At 50.7% G+C, this 15458-nt stretch overlaps 1 protein-coding gene across 1 annotated transcript in view; it reads left to right on the top strand.

Moving 5' to 3' along the window:
* The window catches only part of COL26A1 (collagen type XXVI alpha 1 chain), a 124505-nt gene that overhangs the window by 34034 nt on the left and 75013 nt on the right, over window positions 1-15458 (top strand). Inside the window, exon 2 of the mRNA XM_045993899.1 lies at window positions 5578-5700. Coding sequence (XP_045849855.1) covers window positions 5578-5700 — 123 coding nt within the window. The remainder of the gene's footprint in view (window positions 1-5577; window positions 5701-15458) is intronic.

Genomic DNA, 15458 nt, shown 5'->3' with positions numbered 1-15458 from the left:
TATGCCTCCTACCAAGCCAGTCTCCGGGTGGAATTTTTCTGTAGTCCATACAGATCCGTATGCACCTACCCACCGTGGGCAAGGAGTAGGGGTGTTTGGCACTGTGATGCCCCCCACAAACAGGGCCATGGAATGTTCAGGACATGGGGATCCTAAGAGGGACCCCACACGGGAGCAGAGTGCCTGACACCAAGATTCTCTGGAACCGTGGTGCCTGGAGACGAACGAGGTTTTGAATTCCATCTGAGAAGGTCTGGATCCCTTTTCCCTTGTCTCTGCCTGCCTTCTTCGTTGTTTTTGGCCAGGTTTTGATTTTGGGAAGCCATTTACAGCCCATTAAAAGATCAAATGTCTGCAGATGATGAATCGAGGCATTTGAAAATGTTTTGCAATTCACAGCTCATTTCCCTATAGAAAACCCTGACCGGCGTGATTCCGAGATAGCTGGCTGGTTTGTCTGTGCTGGAATGTCAGGGGCGGATGTTGGGATGGAGCATTGTCCTCCGGTTGGTTCATCCCCGAGACGGTCATGCTCAGTGCCTGAGATGGCACCAGTGCTCCCCGGTAGAGATGAAGGAGGGGCCTAGGCTCCCACCATCTTGCACAATTTCTAGACCAATCTGCAGATGCAGGAGAGGAGGTTTGTACTGGGGACATGGGACCCTGCTGGTCCTGTGGGCTGGAAGGCTGGATTCCCTTCCCAGCTCAGCCTCAACTCTGAGCTACAGACAGTGAAGTTTAAATGCCCACTACTCCTCCCGGCTCCAAGATGGGAAGGTCAGTCCCTAGGCTTTAATGGACACTGTGGGGTTCCAGTAGCCAGCCAATCAGGGATTCCTTGGCTTAGGTAGCGAGTGCCGTATGGTTCATACACCACTAACCTAAATCTGCTCACATAGCCCTCAAAATAACCTTGAGAGGTAGGATTTTTTTTTTAATTTCACTGAGGCTCAGAGAGGGGACATCACTTTGCTTAAGTCACAGAGCAGGTTGGTGGCAGACCCAGGTTTTGAGCTAGGTATCCTAGTGCCTTTGGGGAGACGGATGGACTTTCAATTACTTCTATGCCCTTTTTGACTGTGCAAATGTTGGTAATAGAGATTTGTGTAGAAAATTGTCCAGATTTTGAAAATTTTTGATGTAAGATCACATATAATATTTACATATAATTTTAAATTTCTGGAATTCTTCTTGTGTCTTTTGTTTGTTTCTCATTAAGAATTGTTATAAGCTTTGTCTATTTGATTTTTTTAAACCTGTTTTGTTGATTCACGTTTTAAAGTAAATCTACTTCACTCATTTCTGCTCAAATCTGTGCTGATTCTTTTCTTCTCCTTCCTCTTTTAAGGGTTTTCTAATTCCTGTGTTTTCTGTTGCTACCTTCTTGGTTTTCTAGCGTTTTGTTGGATTTATCAGATTTTCTTTGTTTCATTTTTTTTCTTTCATGGTTTGTCAGTTTTGTGTCCTCTTTCTATCCTTGCTACTATTTATCTTTGAACTGAAAGATATATCTTAATCATGTATTTTTCTACTATACCTGTAGTTGCAAAGCACGTGTGTCCTTTCCATAAACAAGACAAAATCCCCAGCAACTTCTGGTTCCTTCTGTCCTGCTTGCAGCTCTCTTCCATACCGAGATCACTTTGGATTTAGAGAGTTATTAAATCGTATCACTCTTTCTTTGCTCATAACAGTTGCTTATATTTGATATATTCCTTCTGCATCCTTCATTTATTTTGCTGGAGTACATCCTGCAGTGATTCTTTCAGAAAAGATGACTGGCAAGCTTTCCGAGTTCTTGTGCATCTGGAAATGTATTTTTCTTGCCTTTGCCTTTGAAGGAGAGCTTGCCTGGGCATGGAGTTCTGGGTGTTCGATATTTCCCCTTGGAAATTTGAAACCATTGTGTTTCTTGATGAATCTGGCACTGCTGATTTAAGTTTATTATGGTTAATCTGTGTTACTCTTCTTTCTATAGCATTTGGTATTGTTGTTTCCATCCTGAGGGGTCTGACATTTCAGCATGATATGTCTCTTTGTGTTCTTCTGGCTTAGCACTCAGTGGGCTCTTTTGGATTAAGAAATCATGTCTTTCTCCAACTCTCTTTATACTTTCTTCAAGTACATACTTCCCTTGGCTCTCTCCGATCCCCCATTCCAGAGCTACTAATAGACATATGTCGGCAAATGGTCTGTCCTTTGGGTCTCTCACCTCCCCCCCCCCCATTTCCCACCTCCTTTTACCCCTGCAGTGCATCCTTGAAAAGTTAATTGCTCAGATTTCCGGCTCATCCCCACTCACTCTAGCTGTGTCCATTCTGGTTTTTCAGCCCATCTGTTGCACTTTTTGGTTTTTACAGTCATATGTTTCATTTCCAAGAGATCTCATTTTTTCCATTTCATAATATTTTTTTTTCACAAAGGCGTGATTGTCTTATCTCTTTGAGGACATCAATTATGTTTTAAAAAACTGTTTTTAAAACATAATTTAAAAATAATTTAAAAATTTAAAACATAATTTAAAAATTATGTTTTAAAAAACTGTCTTCATCAGTTTGGTTTATTGTCTTTTCCTGAGGTGTGATTTATTGTCTGTTGAGTTGGTGCCTTTCTTTCATGGTGCTGGCCTTTTCTTTTCTCAAATACTTTGAAATTCTTGGTATTTGGGGATTTCCACTGGCTCATTTCTGCTTTACTATTTATTGCTGCTTTGTCTCTTGGAGGGTTGGTATAGGCGAAGGGTAGAGAAGGAGTGTGCAAGAATTCAGTTGTATAGGGGCATGTGGGTGGCTTGGTTGCTTGAGCCTCCGACTCTTGATTTTGGCTCAGGTCAGGATCTCAGGGTCCTGGGATCGAGCCCTGGGTTGGGCTCCATGCTCAGCAGGGGGTCTGCTTCTCTGCCTCTCTGTCCCTCTCCCTCTGTCCCTCCTCCTGCTCTACCTCTCTCTCTTTCAAGTAAATAAATCTTAAAAAAAAAAGAATTTGGTTGTATAAACTTTTTTTTAAATTTATTTATTTATTTGAGAGAGAGAGAGCATGAGAAGGGGGAGGGTCAGAGGGAGAAGCAGATTCCCTGCCAAACAGAGAGCCCGATGTGGGACTCGATCCCAGGACTCTAGGATCATGACCTGAGCTGGAGGCTGTTGCTTAACCAGCTGAGCCACCCAGGCACCCGAATTCAGTTATATAAACTTGAGAGGGTCTCAGTTTCTTCTGGGGGTCATCAGATTTTGGGGCACCCTCTATGACTATACCTGCCTCAAGCAGGTGAGTCTAATGCCTGATTCTTGACACCAGCAGAGGTAGGGATCTGGGTCCTTGTATTATGGTCCTCTGACAATCACCTCTGGGTCCCTCCCCAATCCCATCAGCCACATCAGCTGGATTTCCACCCACATTTACTGCCAGTCTGGAATCTTCCCTATGTTTCCAGTTGGGCTCTCCTCTTTCAACTCAGTTCCACCTACTTTCAATCTAACAAGCATTCCTCAAACTTTCTGGCCCCCCACTGCTTCTCTGTTTTCCAATGCTGTTAGGGACTTTTATGCTTCTTTATTTAAATATTCTGCTTTATTGAGTTATGAGTGACAAACTGAACAAGTGTATATTTAGGTTGTACAATATGCTTTTTTTTTACCCCCAAAGGTATACAATGTGATGATTTATTATATATGGACATTGTGAAATGATTAGCACAGATTATTAACACATTCATCAATTCACATAGTTACCACTGTTTGTTTTGTGGTGAGAACACTTAAGATCTACTCTCTTAGCACATTTCAAGAATGCAATGTGGAATTATTAACTCTAATCACCACGTTATTATGTGTGTAATATACAGATAACATAATACATAATACGTACAGATTGAATCTGTATATTAGATCCCAGAACTTATTCATCTTATAATTGGACTTTTGTAATCTTTGACTAGCATCTCCCCAACTCTCACACTCCCTGGCAATCCCTATTCTACTCTCTGGTCTTATGAGCTGGCCAGTTTTGGATTTCATATACAAATGTGTCTGGCTTATTTATTTAGCGTAACGCCCTCCAGCCTCATCCATGTTGATGCAAATGGTAGAATTTCCATCTCCTTGGCTGAATAATATTCTATTGTGTGTGTGTATTTTCTACATTTTCTTTGCCCATTCATTCATGGATGGACACTTTGGTTATTTCCGTCTTGGCTATTGTGAATACTTTCGCAATGAGCACGGGCATGCAGATATCTCTTCTAGATACTGATATTAATTCCTTTGGATATATACCCAGAAATGAGATTCCTGGGTCATACAGTGGTTCCATTTTTAATTTCTTCAGGAACCTACCGTAATGGCTGTACCAATGATGGTGGTGGTCCATCACCACCAACAATGTACTGGAGTTCCTTTTTCTCCACACTTCTGCCAACATATGTTGTCTTGGGTCCTTTTGATAATGGCCATCCTAAGAAATGTGAGGTGATCTCTCATTTTGATTTGCATTTTGATTTCCTCGTGGTGAGTGATGTTGAGCTTTTGGCCATCTGTATGTCTTCTTCAGAAAAATATCTATTCAGATCCTTTGGTTTTAAAATCAGATTATTTGGTTTTTGGCTATTGAGTTTTATGAGTTCCTTGTATGTTTCTGATATTAACCCCTTATAAGGTGTATGGTTTGCAAAAATCCCAAAGCTTCTGCAAGGGCATTTTTATCCATGGAAGGCTGCCAAATTATTGTTACTGAGGGGAGATAGGATTGGGGGACCTCCTGTCCCACTATCTTGCTGATGTTGCAACAAGGATTTATTTTTAGATTTAAATTTCTAGGATCTGGACGTGGGAAATGTGTGGGGGAGGTGGGAGCATGGGCTTGCCTGCCATCTGGATCCAATCACAATATTGTTTGCATATAACACCCACCCCCATGCCCCAGCTCAAGCTTCCACACCTCTCACACTGCACCAAAGGGATTTTTCTAAATTCAGACCCATAGAGAGATTCCCATGGTCAGAGCCCTTCAGGAGCTCCCCCCTGACTTCATGCTAAGACTCACATCTAGCCTGGCAGGTACTATGTTCCTTCCTTCCTCCTGGCTCCTCCCCTTCCTCCTTGCTCCTCCCCTCCTTCCAGCCTTTGGGCCACGGGTGATTGCACTTGCAGGAGGCTGACTCTTAGCTTTCAATACCCAGGTGGTTGGTCTTTCTTGGGACCTGTTAGGTGCCCCGCTCTGTTCCCATAGCTCCCTGTTTGCATCCTTTGGTTGCCCTGATGGCCCCGTGTTCCTGTGGGTTATGATCACTTCCTTCTTAGTCTTCCATGTCGAAGTGGGATTTCCCCATGGGCAGGGGTTCATTCCAAGTGTTTGGTGACTGAAATGATGGATGCCAGGGCTTGGTGGCCACAGGGTGCAGGTGCTTTCCCTTCCCCTCAGTCCTGGACTGAGGGTCTCAGTGGACCCCTTCCCCAGAAGAACGAGCACCCCCACCCCACGGCCTTATGGAGAGACCCCTCCTTGGCCAGCATGGCCTTTTGACCCGCAGTCAGCACGTCAGGAATAGAAGGGCTGATGTGACTGTTGCTTTCCCCACAGGCACTGGTGCCATCACACGGTGACGCGGACGGTGTCCTGCCAGGTGCAGAACGGCTCGGAGACAGTGGTCCAGCGTGTGTACCAGAGCTGCCGGTGGCCTGGGCCCTGTGCCAACCTCGTGAGGTAAAGGCTGTGGGGCGGGCCAGCTCTGCCCTTCCTTTCTGTTCCCTTGGATGAATCCCACCCCAGCACAGGCTGCTGGGGAGGGGGGTTGATGCTCAGAAACAAGAGCTGAGTGTGCATTTATGGAGCACCTTTTGTGTACAGAGCATGGGCATTAGATGAGCAGAAGAGCACTATAGACAAGAAGTGGGGTGAGGGGACTGAGGGGTGGGGAAGGCCCAGAATCAGCTCACAGGCACTGCTGGGACCCATGGAAGGGGCCGAGATTCTGGTCCTGGGCCACAGGCTGCCATGCCAGTTAGGGGGAGAGTGTCATTCTGCCTTTCTTTGTTTCTTTTTCTTTTTTTTTTTTTTTAAAGATTTTATTTATTTATTTGTCAGAAAGAGAGAGAGCGAGAGAGTGAGAGAGAGAGAGAGAGAGAGCACAAGCAGGGGGAGCAGCAGGCAGAGGGAGAACCAGGCTCCCCGCTGAGCAAGGAGCCTGATGCGAGGCTTGATCCCAGGACCTTGAGATCATGACCTGAGCCAAAGGCAGACGCTTCCCCGACCGAGCCACCCAGGCGCCCCTCATTCTGCCTTTCAGTTACTGCTGTCATTGTCGTTACGAAGAAAGTGGTATATACTCAGTGCCCAAAGCAAATCTAGGTATTACAGAAATGAATAAGGTGGACAATGAGTATTCTCCTGTCTCCCCATTGCTCCTACACAATCCCAGTATTAATATTACCAGTGCATTCCTCCAGACTATTTTCTCCTCATATTTATGTAGAAGCATATTTACATATATTTATACTTTCAGACAAAACCAGATGATGTTCTTTTGTACTGCAACTTGCTTCCCCCCAGAAAAAATACATATTTAAAAAATTTTATTTGTTTATTTGACAGAGAGATCACAAGTAGACAGAGAGGCAGGCAGAGAGAGAGGGGGAAGCAGGCTCCCCGCTGAGCAGAGAGCCCGATGTGGGGCTCGATCCCAGGACCCTGGGATCATGACCTGAGTCGAAGGCAGAGGCTTAACCCACTGAGCCACCCAGGTGCCTTGGTATTAATTCCTCTTAAACATTTGGTAAAATTCTCCAGTGGAAACATCTGGGGCTGGAGAATTCTTTTGAAGGAGTTTTTAAGCTACAAATTCAATTTCCCTAATAGTTATAGGGCGAGTCAAATGATCTATTTCAGATCGAGTGAGTTGGAGTGATTTGTGTTTTTCGATGACCTGGTCTATTTCCTCTCAGCTGTTAAATTGATGTGTGTAGCCCTATTAACCTATTTTATTCCTGATATTGATAACTCGTGCCTTTTCTTCTTTTCCCTCTGTCAGTCTTAGTAGAGCTTTGTTGTTTCACGGGACTTTTCTGAGAACCAGCTTTTGGTGTCATTCATTTTTCTCTAATGTTTTTCTGTTTTCAATTTCATTGATTTCTGCTCTTATCTGTTCTGCCCTTCCTTCTGCTGGCTTTGAAGTATTTTTCTCTCCTTTTTAGAGGTTCCTGAGTTGGGCTGGTTTAGGTTTTAAAAAGATCGCGGGCTGCCGTGGGGACAGTGGATATAGGCAGGCGTAAGGTGTTGGTGGCTCGTGCCAGGACACTACCTGGGAAGTGGGGAGAAGTGGGTGAGTTCAGGAGAAGGCGGGAGGTTGAGTGAAAAAGTCTGGAGTACCGGGAAGATTGCAGGGCTCTGCAAATGAGCACCCCAACCTCAGAGGCAGGGCAGAGGAGGAGGGGCTGGCTAAGGAGGTGAGAAGGAGCAGTCAGGGGAGAAGGAGCATCTGGGTGTCCCGGGAAGTGAGCTTCGGGAGGGAAGGCTTGGGGGAGAGCCCGAGTCTCCCAAATGCTTTGGGAAGCCTGCTAAGACCGGGGCCAAATGCCCATTAGAGTTGGCAACGCGGGGTGGCTGGGACCCCGGCAAAGGCCGTCGTGGGGAGCCGTGGGGACGGAGGCCAAGAAGGCAGGTGCAGAGGAGGAAAATGATATGTGAAAAGTTTCTAGAAGTTCTTGCTGTGAAGGGAGCAGTGAAGGGGACTGGGAAGCTGGAGCTGGCGTGGGGTCAAGGGAGGGATTCTGTTCGTTTTGAAGACGGGAGGTGCGGGAGCATATCTGTAAACTGTTTTGTAAGCTGTCAGGGAGGGTCCTGGAGAGAGGGGAGGGCAGAAGCCCAGAGCTGGGGAATGGGCAGCAGGAGGGGAAGCGGGGGCCTTGTCAGAGCCACAATGGGGGGGCAGGCCGAGAGCAGGGGCACCTGCCTCCCATGTGGGTTCACCCGGGTGATGCCAGGATGGTCTGATTTGGGGGACACCTCTACCAACTCATGAGGGCCTTGATGGCGGCCCATGATCCCCCCTCCCATTATTCCCAGGGCTCACCACGAGGTCCTTACCCACCGAGGTCCCCCACACCGAGGTGCCCGGCAATGTTCCTTAAAGGACGCAGCCATCTTCTTGCTGTGTGGAAACAGAACTGTAATCCAGCCGTGTCCTGTGTGCATTCGCCCATTCTGAGATTTTTTTCCTACACTGGATTTCTGTAGAGCGAGTGTGTGTGTGTGTGTGTGTGTGTGCGTGTGTGTGCGCACGCGTGTCGGAGGTACGCATCTATCATGTTTACAAACATGAGGCCCAGAGGACCATGCCAGGCACCCGGCCAGTCAGCAGCTGGCGGGGAGAGGGGGCTCCATGGGTTCCTCCTCCCTCCCCGGGGCCTGGTCTCCCTTTAGGGAAGTCCCTGTCTCAGCTTCGTCAGATCCTGTGTTTGGTCTCGTGGGTGGTTGGTCTGGAGCGGAACTGAGCACCTAAAAGCCGACCCTGGTGTGCAAGAACATGGCCCCTGGCCTCCCAGAACTTTTGTGTTGGGGACTCGGGGGGGGGCGTTTTGGGGACAGAACTGCTGGGGGAGGGAATGTCAAAGACTGACAGCAATCCTGGCCCTGATATGAGACCTGGTCCTGGGTTTCCACGGGTGGGTGGGGGGCCGTGACATTGGCTCAGAGATCTGGGGGTTGAGGGGGTTTCCCTAGAGGAGGGGTGCGGTGTGGTGGGAAGAGGGCATGGGGGAGGCAACAGTGTGGGAGAGCAGGGCCACAGTGAGGGCTTAGATGCTGAGACTTCCCTGCAAGAGGCCTGAGGACCAGTTCCACACCCAGAGGAAGGCAGAGAGAACAAGCCTCTCCGTGCCTCAGTTTCCCTTTCTGGGGAATGAGGATATAACCCTCTGTCTTGCTTTGGGGTAGAAATCACACCCCTGGCTGTGCCCCCAATCAAGGCAGCAGGAAGTCCGGCGTTGTTGACGCTGCTCTCCTGTCCCCCCTGAGCAAACCGCCCCACACCCGGGGGGGGGGGGCGCTGCGGGAAGCGGGGAGGGCCAGGCGCAGGGCCTGCCTGACAGATTGGGAGGACTGAGCCCCCGGGACTTGGGGGTTAAGTTTTCCTCGGCCTGGCTTCCCTGCCCTGGCTGTCTCCCCGGCCCCTCTCGGAGCTCTTTGATGGCCTTAGAGCCAACCTTTTCCAGATGTGCGGAGCGGAGGGGTTTGCCCGAACTCTCCGGGGCTTCATCTGCCTCCCTCATTCCCCTCCGCCGGACGGCCCCCTGCCGGCCTGCCTCCCCCCTTTGGTTGGGTTGCCTGGACTTAGTACTTTCCTCAAACATGGCCTTTCTTTCCTGCCCCTCCTCTGCAGCCGGCCTGTGTGGGTGACCCCCGCAGCGTAGGGGCTTGTCTGGGCTGCATCCCCGTCCCCCGCCCGGACTCCCCAGTGCCCTGCTGTCCTGGGCTCTGGTTGGGGGGCTGGGCGGGAGACACTGCCGGCTGGGCCCGCTGTCCCTTGCATCTGGCACTTCGGGATGACTAGCTGCGATCTGGAGGAGGCCAGAGGCTTCAAACCACCTCCTCCTCCTGCCTCTGCACGGCAGTGGGACAGCCCCTTCCCTCCCACTGGCCCGCTGCTATTAATCAAGAGATTAATAATCTGCTGCCTCCTTTTCTGAAACCCCCGCTCCCATTTCCTGTTGAGTCTCCAGCCTGTCTCGGTACCTCCCAGTCTGGTCGTCCTCGCGGTGGTCCCTGGTGGGGAAGTGTGGCCACGGCAGGAACCTGCAGGCTGAAATGCCCCGTGGGGGGGGGGGGGGCGGGGGCACCACGTCTCCGCGTGAGGTCTCCGGGCTGGCGATTCCCAGACTGTAGCCCTGTGCCGGCACCCAGCGAGGCACCTTCTGATGCTTTGCGGACCCCTCCTTCCACCTTTGGAGGCCAAAGAGCCATGGCCTCCTCTTACACACCTCCAGTGATGGGCACCTCACCCCTTCCGGGATCCCGTTTGTCAAATGCCTTCTCTTGTGACCTCATGCACCCAGGCCCACGTTTGGGGAAATATAGGACACATCTGCACCCTTTCTGGGGAGCAGTCATTGAGTGGCTGGAGGAGTTTGGGAGCCCCTGAGAGGACCTCATGACTTCAGCCTTCTGTACTTCCTGAGAGGGTCCCCCAGGACCAACTGCTCATGGTGGGGGCAGATTCTGGACATCGTCGACCAGATGAGAACACACCAACCCCACCCGGGACCTCTGCCACTTTATAAGCTGGCATCTGATCCCATGCTCCTCCCCAGCCTCAGTTTCCCCTTCTGTAGGGTGAGGCCACACTCATCCCTGCCCTGCCCCTCTTGCTCAGCCAGCAGCCGCCTGACTCCCTGCCCCACCTTCCATCTCTCCCTTCCCATCTGGTGCCACACAGTCAGCCACAGGTGGGGTCTTTCTAGAAAGTCAGTCTGACCACCACAGTGCTCAGCGCCACAGTCCCTGGGTGGCCTCCCCTTGGCCGGGAGGGGTTGGTCTCCTAGTGCGTACAAGGCTGTCTGCTGAGGAGCAGAAAAACCACATCAAGTCTTCTGTTTGTTTTCTAATCTCTAAAATCAGAGTGAAATGAAGCTCTACTGACTTTTCATCTGTGCAAGGATAGTAAATAATGTGTGTGACTATGCTGGGATAGATTAGTACATGAATATTGCAGGCTCGGACAGATTTTGCTGATCAGGAGCGTGCACTGAAGGCCTGGGGCGTGCCCTCCAGTGAGGTCTCCCCAGACCCAGGCCAGACTCCTTGCCTGTGCTGGGGGCTCTCACAGCTGCCCTGCCAGCGCCTTGTTTGCTCCCAAGATGCCCCAGATCTCACCCCAAACCACGGCCCGGCTCTCCTGGCGCTGGCTGCCTCCACACTGTCTCAGCTCAGGAGACCCTCAAGTGTCCCGCGACAGTAGGAAGCATTTTCCAGCCCCTCGTGGTGGAAGCAGCCACGCCCTGCCTCCCCACGCCTGCCGGCCATCAGGGTCCAGGGATGTCCCCCAGCCCGACACCCTGAGCTTCTCCGGGGACCCACGGCGTCTTGACTAGCATTGCACGTCCCCTCCTGGGACTCCGTCTGGTACACCATTCTTTGACTGTTTCCTTCATTCCCGCAATCTTTTTGAGTGCCCGTGATGGGCACGCTGAGCTAGGCCTGGGGCGCAGCCAGTGGCTTTACTGGAGGGGACCAGATGTCAGACCAGTAACCGCACAGGTGGTGATGAGTGTTTGGAAGACAAGCCAGGGTTCTATGACACTATAAACCCAGGGGACCCAGCCTGCAGTGGGGCGGTGCGGGGGGGGGGGGGTGCGACAGAGGGCGGGCTGGTCAAGGAGGCCCTCTTGGAGGAGGCGGCACTTTTGCTGTGGATATTTATTGAGTGAGACCCAGCCCCCAGGAGAATATATGTCCTTGAGTTTGCCAGGTGACGGGTGACGGTGAGGGACGTCCCAAGATCCAGCCGTCAAAGGAAGCAAATGAGGAGAGGTCAGAAGTCTCTAGATTTGGGTCCCAGAACCAGTGAGGTGGGAGACACCCCCCCCGGAGACTCCAGATTGTGTTTGGAGAACTTCAAGGCCAGAAGGGATCTTTGAGTCTGGCGCATCTCAGCACAGACTTCACAGAGGGCTCCAAGAGGCGGGGACTCAGTCAGGGCTCACAGATGGGCAGAGATGCGTTGGAATGAGCTAGAAACAAAGCAGCCAGAAAGCCCTGTGTTTCTCTTGCCCGACTGTATGTTTGCTGCCCTCGGGCCAAGTCAGCCAGGGCTGTCCTTGCGGGGGACCACCCTGCACACACGCCCCGGTGTTTCCTGTGCTGCGTCGGGATCTTGGCTGGGCTGGCGGAAACAAACAAGCTCATCTGGCTGCTTAGGTGCATCCAGGGTAGGAGTGGGGGGCAGCCGATGAAACGACGGGCCCTGGGGGCTATGCAGTCGAGGGTGGGGAGTGGGCTTGTCCACTTCCTGCTGGTGTGAGTGGATTTTGCCCACCAGCCGCACAGCTCAGGCCAGGACTCTGTCCCCATCCGGAGAAGGGACAGCAACACTCACAGCATCAGGGGGCTGAGTTCCCAAGGGTTCACCAAAGATAATGCCCTTATAGTTCTCTTCGTTTGCTGTGCTAGGAAGGCTGAGCTGTTCAGAGGCCTCAGGAGGGCTTCCTGGAGGAGAGGGCATTTGAGGTGAGGGTGGAGATGACTGGGCCTTAACTGGGTACCGGTGGGGCGGGGGAGAGAAAGAGAGAGAACAGCCCTTAAGTGTTGAGGGATGTGGTCCACTGGAGATGTGAAAGGCCAGTATGGCTGGAAAGCAGGAACGAGGAGTTCAAGAGCCAAGAGGGAGGTTGGCAGAGGCCAGGCCAGAGTACCCAGGACTTGGTGGGCCACAGTGTGGTCTTTGTTTTCCATTCCACGTGGACACTGCAGCTCTCTCTTCCCTACATCCACGTGAATCCACGTTATCTTTGGTCTTCTGGATCGTAACCGTCCCAACAGGTGTGCAGTGATAGCTCATGGTGACCTTGATTGACCTTTCCCTTCCTAGCTATTGATTGATGTGGCTGTGGTAGGCCAGGTGGATGAACTTGTGGTCTGGAGGGGCCTTTGATACGCAGTAGCCTCGTTACCATGATTGTAATTGACAGCAGTGGCTGTATTAGGGTTCTCCGGAGGAGCAGAACAAACAGGCTATATGGAGATACACGGAACGAGGTTTATTATAGGAACCGGCTCACAGTTACGGAAGATGAGCGTCCCATAATGTTCCATCTGGAAGCTGGAGGCCCAGGGAGCTGATAGTGTAATTCCTAGTTCAAGTCCCAAGACCCAAGAACAATGAGTGCTGACATCCAAGGGCAGCAGAAGACGGATGTCTCCGCTCCAGAAGAGAGGAAAGGCACCCTTCCTCTGTTCTCTTCAGGCTCTCAATGGATTGGGTGATGCCCTCCTACCTTGGTGAGGGCAGATTTAAAAAAAAAAAAGATTTTATTTATTTATTTGAGAGACAGCAAGAGCGAGAGAGCAAGCGAATGAACACAAGCAGAGGGGGTATAGGGAGAGGGAGAAGCAAACTCCTCAGTGAGGAGGGAGCCTGACTCAGGGCATGATCATAGGATCCCCGGATCGTGACCTAAGCCGAACGCAGATACCTAACTGACTGAGCCACCTGGGCACCCCAGAGGGCAGATTTTCTTGACTGAGCCCACCAATTCAGTGTTGATCTCTTCTGGAAACCCTCACGCTGTCTTTACCAATTACGGGGCCACCTGTTAGCCCAATCTGGTGGACACATAAAGTGCCCATCACAGTAGCCAATATTTATTGCTTTCCTACCTGGAAATTGCGTTACATACTTGACACAAATTTCTCTTGGTCACCGCAAATCTCTCTTAAGCCCCAGACTAGCGGCTTAAGCAATAAACATGCATTCAGGACACCGCTTCTGAGTTTGGGCAGTCCAAGATCAAGGTTATGGAGCAATGGGACCCAGACGCTGCTGGAAGGCATGTGAACCGCTTTGTCCAAACAGGTCTGGGGCACCTGTTTGCAGCATCTCCTAAAACGAAGCCCATATCCATCCTGTGGGCCAGCCACGCTGCTCCTGGGAATATACTCCAGAGTAGTGAAAACGTGTTCACAGAGACTTGTATGGGAATGCCCATCACATCTTTCTCCATCCTAGTTCGAGACTAGAAGCCATCCAAATGGTCATCAACAAGAGAATGGACCCATTGTGGCCCCTTTCTATACTGGAATATTATTTATGCCCTTAACACAGATGAATCCCAGAGGCTAAGGCTGAGTAAAAGAAGGTGGGCACAAGCCAGCTCATGCTGCGAGGTCCCATGTGTATGAGATTCTAGAACAAGCAAAACTAATCTCCGGGGGAGAAAAATCAGGATGGATACACCAGGGAGTGGGGTAGTCATCTTGGAGGGAGGACACGGGACTTTTGAGCTGGAATGTTGGTGGACACATAGGTAAAAGTCTGTTAAGCTAAACACTAGATTTATCTATTTTGCTGCGTGTAAATTATATTTTAATAAAAAAGAAAAAAACGCTATTGTAATGTGAGGCATGAATTCCGTGCTTCCCTTCAGAGCATTTAACCATGGCCTGTGGTCATCTGTTCATATGTGTGGTTCTGTGGCAGAACAGAGCTGTGCCCACCTTCTTCATGCTTGTGTTCCCATTGTCTGGGACCCAGCAGGCTCTCAGTGCATATGGCTGAGGGCACGGATCAGTGATGGGGGTCAAACAAAGCTCTGTCCAAGGTGCTGCGGGAGTGCTCAGGAGGGAGCCAGTGGTGCTGGCCAGGAGTGGGAGTGCTTCACCCAGGAGGACGGGACAGGTGAGCCACACCCTGAAGGCTTTTGGGAATTTTTCTCAGGCAGAGTCAAGGAGGAAGGCAGGTAGGCAGAGGAACCTGAGTGTGCAAAGGCCCGGTGGCAGGAAGAGCAGGCTCAGCTGTGGTGGTAGGAACCTTGGCTGGGAGTGGCAGAAGGAAGGGAACATAGAAAGGTAGGCAGGGCCTTCTTTACTGACTTAAAGAGCTTAATCCTTAGTCTATGGGAGCCATAGAAGGTTTTGAGAAAGGGCAGTCACAAAATTGGATCTGCATTTTAGAAAGATCACTGGGTTTGTAGACTGGACCCCAGTGGATGGGCTGGAAGTTCTTTGTGAAATGTAGAAGGGGGAAGCCCAGTCTGGGCCAGGCTGTGAATACTGCCTGCTGCCCAGGGCACTCAGGAGAGATCTGAGGGGTTTGCCAGTTGAGCTCTGGCCCTCAGGGCTGGTGAAGCAGCGCCATCTACTGGTGGACCCTGGTCCTGGACATCACAGGTCATGGGGTTCCTTCTGGTCCCAGAGTGGGGCAGGTCAGCCCATGGAACTTTCAGAATGAGGGGCAGAAAGAGACCTTCTCTAGGGGACGAGCTTTCCCTCTGTTTCAGAGCCTGAGCTCACGATCTTGTGCAGATGTAGGGAGGGAAACTATTCCATTGTGCTGAACAAACACGAATGAGTGTTGGTAGTTTCTGCCGGTTCTGCCGGCGTGTGGATCCTAGTCCCATGACCTTCTGGCAGTGTGACCTTGAGAAAGTCACTTGAATTAACTTCTCTGTGCCTCGGTTTTCTCATCTGTAAATTAGGATCAGTAATAGTTAGGATAATCCCCCTGTTAGGATTGTTATGAGTCGGCACGTGGCCAACGCTCAGAACAGTGCTTGGTGCGTGGTGACTACTGAAAGCTCTTAGGATATCTATTTTTATTTCCATCATCATCATCATTCAAGCTTGGCACGGAGGGACTCCTGGTGCATTTGCCTGGCTCACGGGCTGGAGGGGGAGGAGCCACCTGTGCCTGGGGGCGGGGTCGGTGGAAGGACAAGGGCCGGGAGGAATGAGGTCCGATCTGCCTTTTGCGA

Source organism: Meles meles, chromosome 21, assembly GCF_922984935.1.
Source record: "Meles meles chromosome 21, mMelMel3.1 paternal haplotype, whole genome shotgun sequence".
Taxonomy (NCBI): Eukaryota; Metazoa; Chordata; class Mammalia; order Carnivora; family Mustelidae; genus Meles; species Meles meles.
This window is presented reverse-complemented; position numbering and strand designations above follow the sequence as displayed.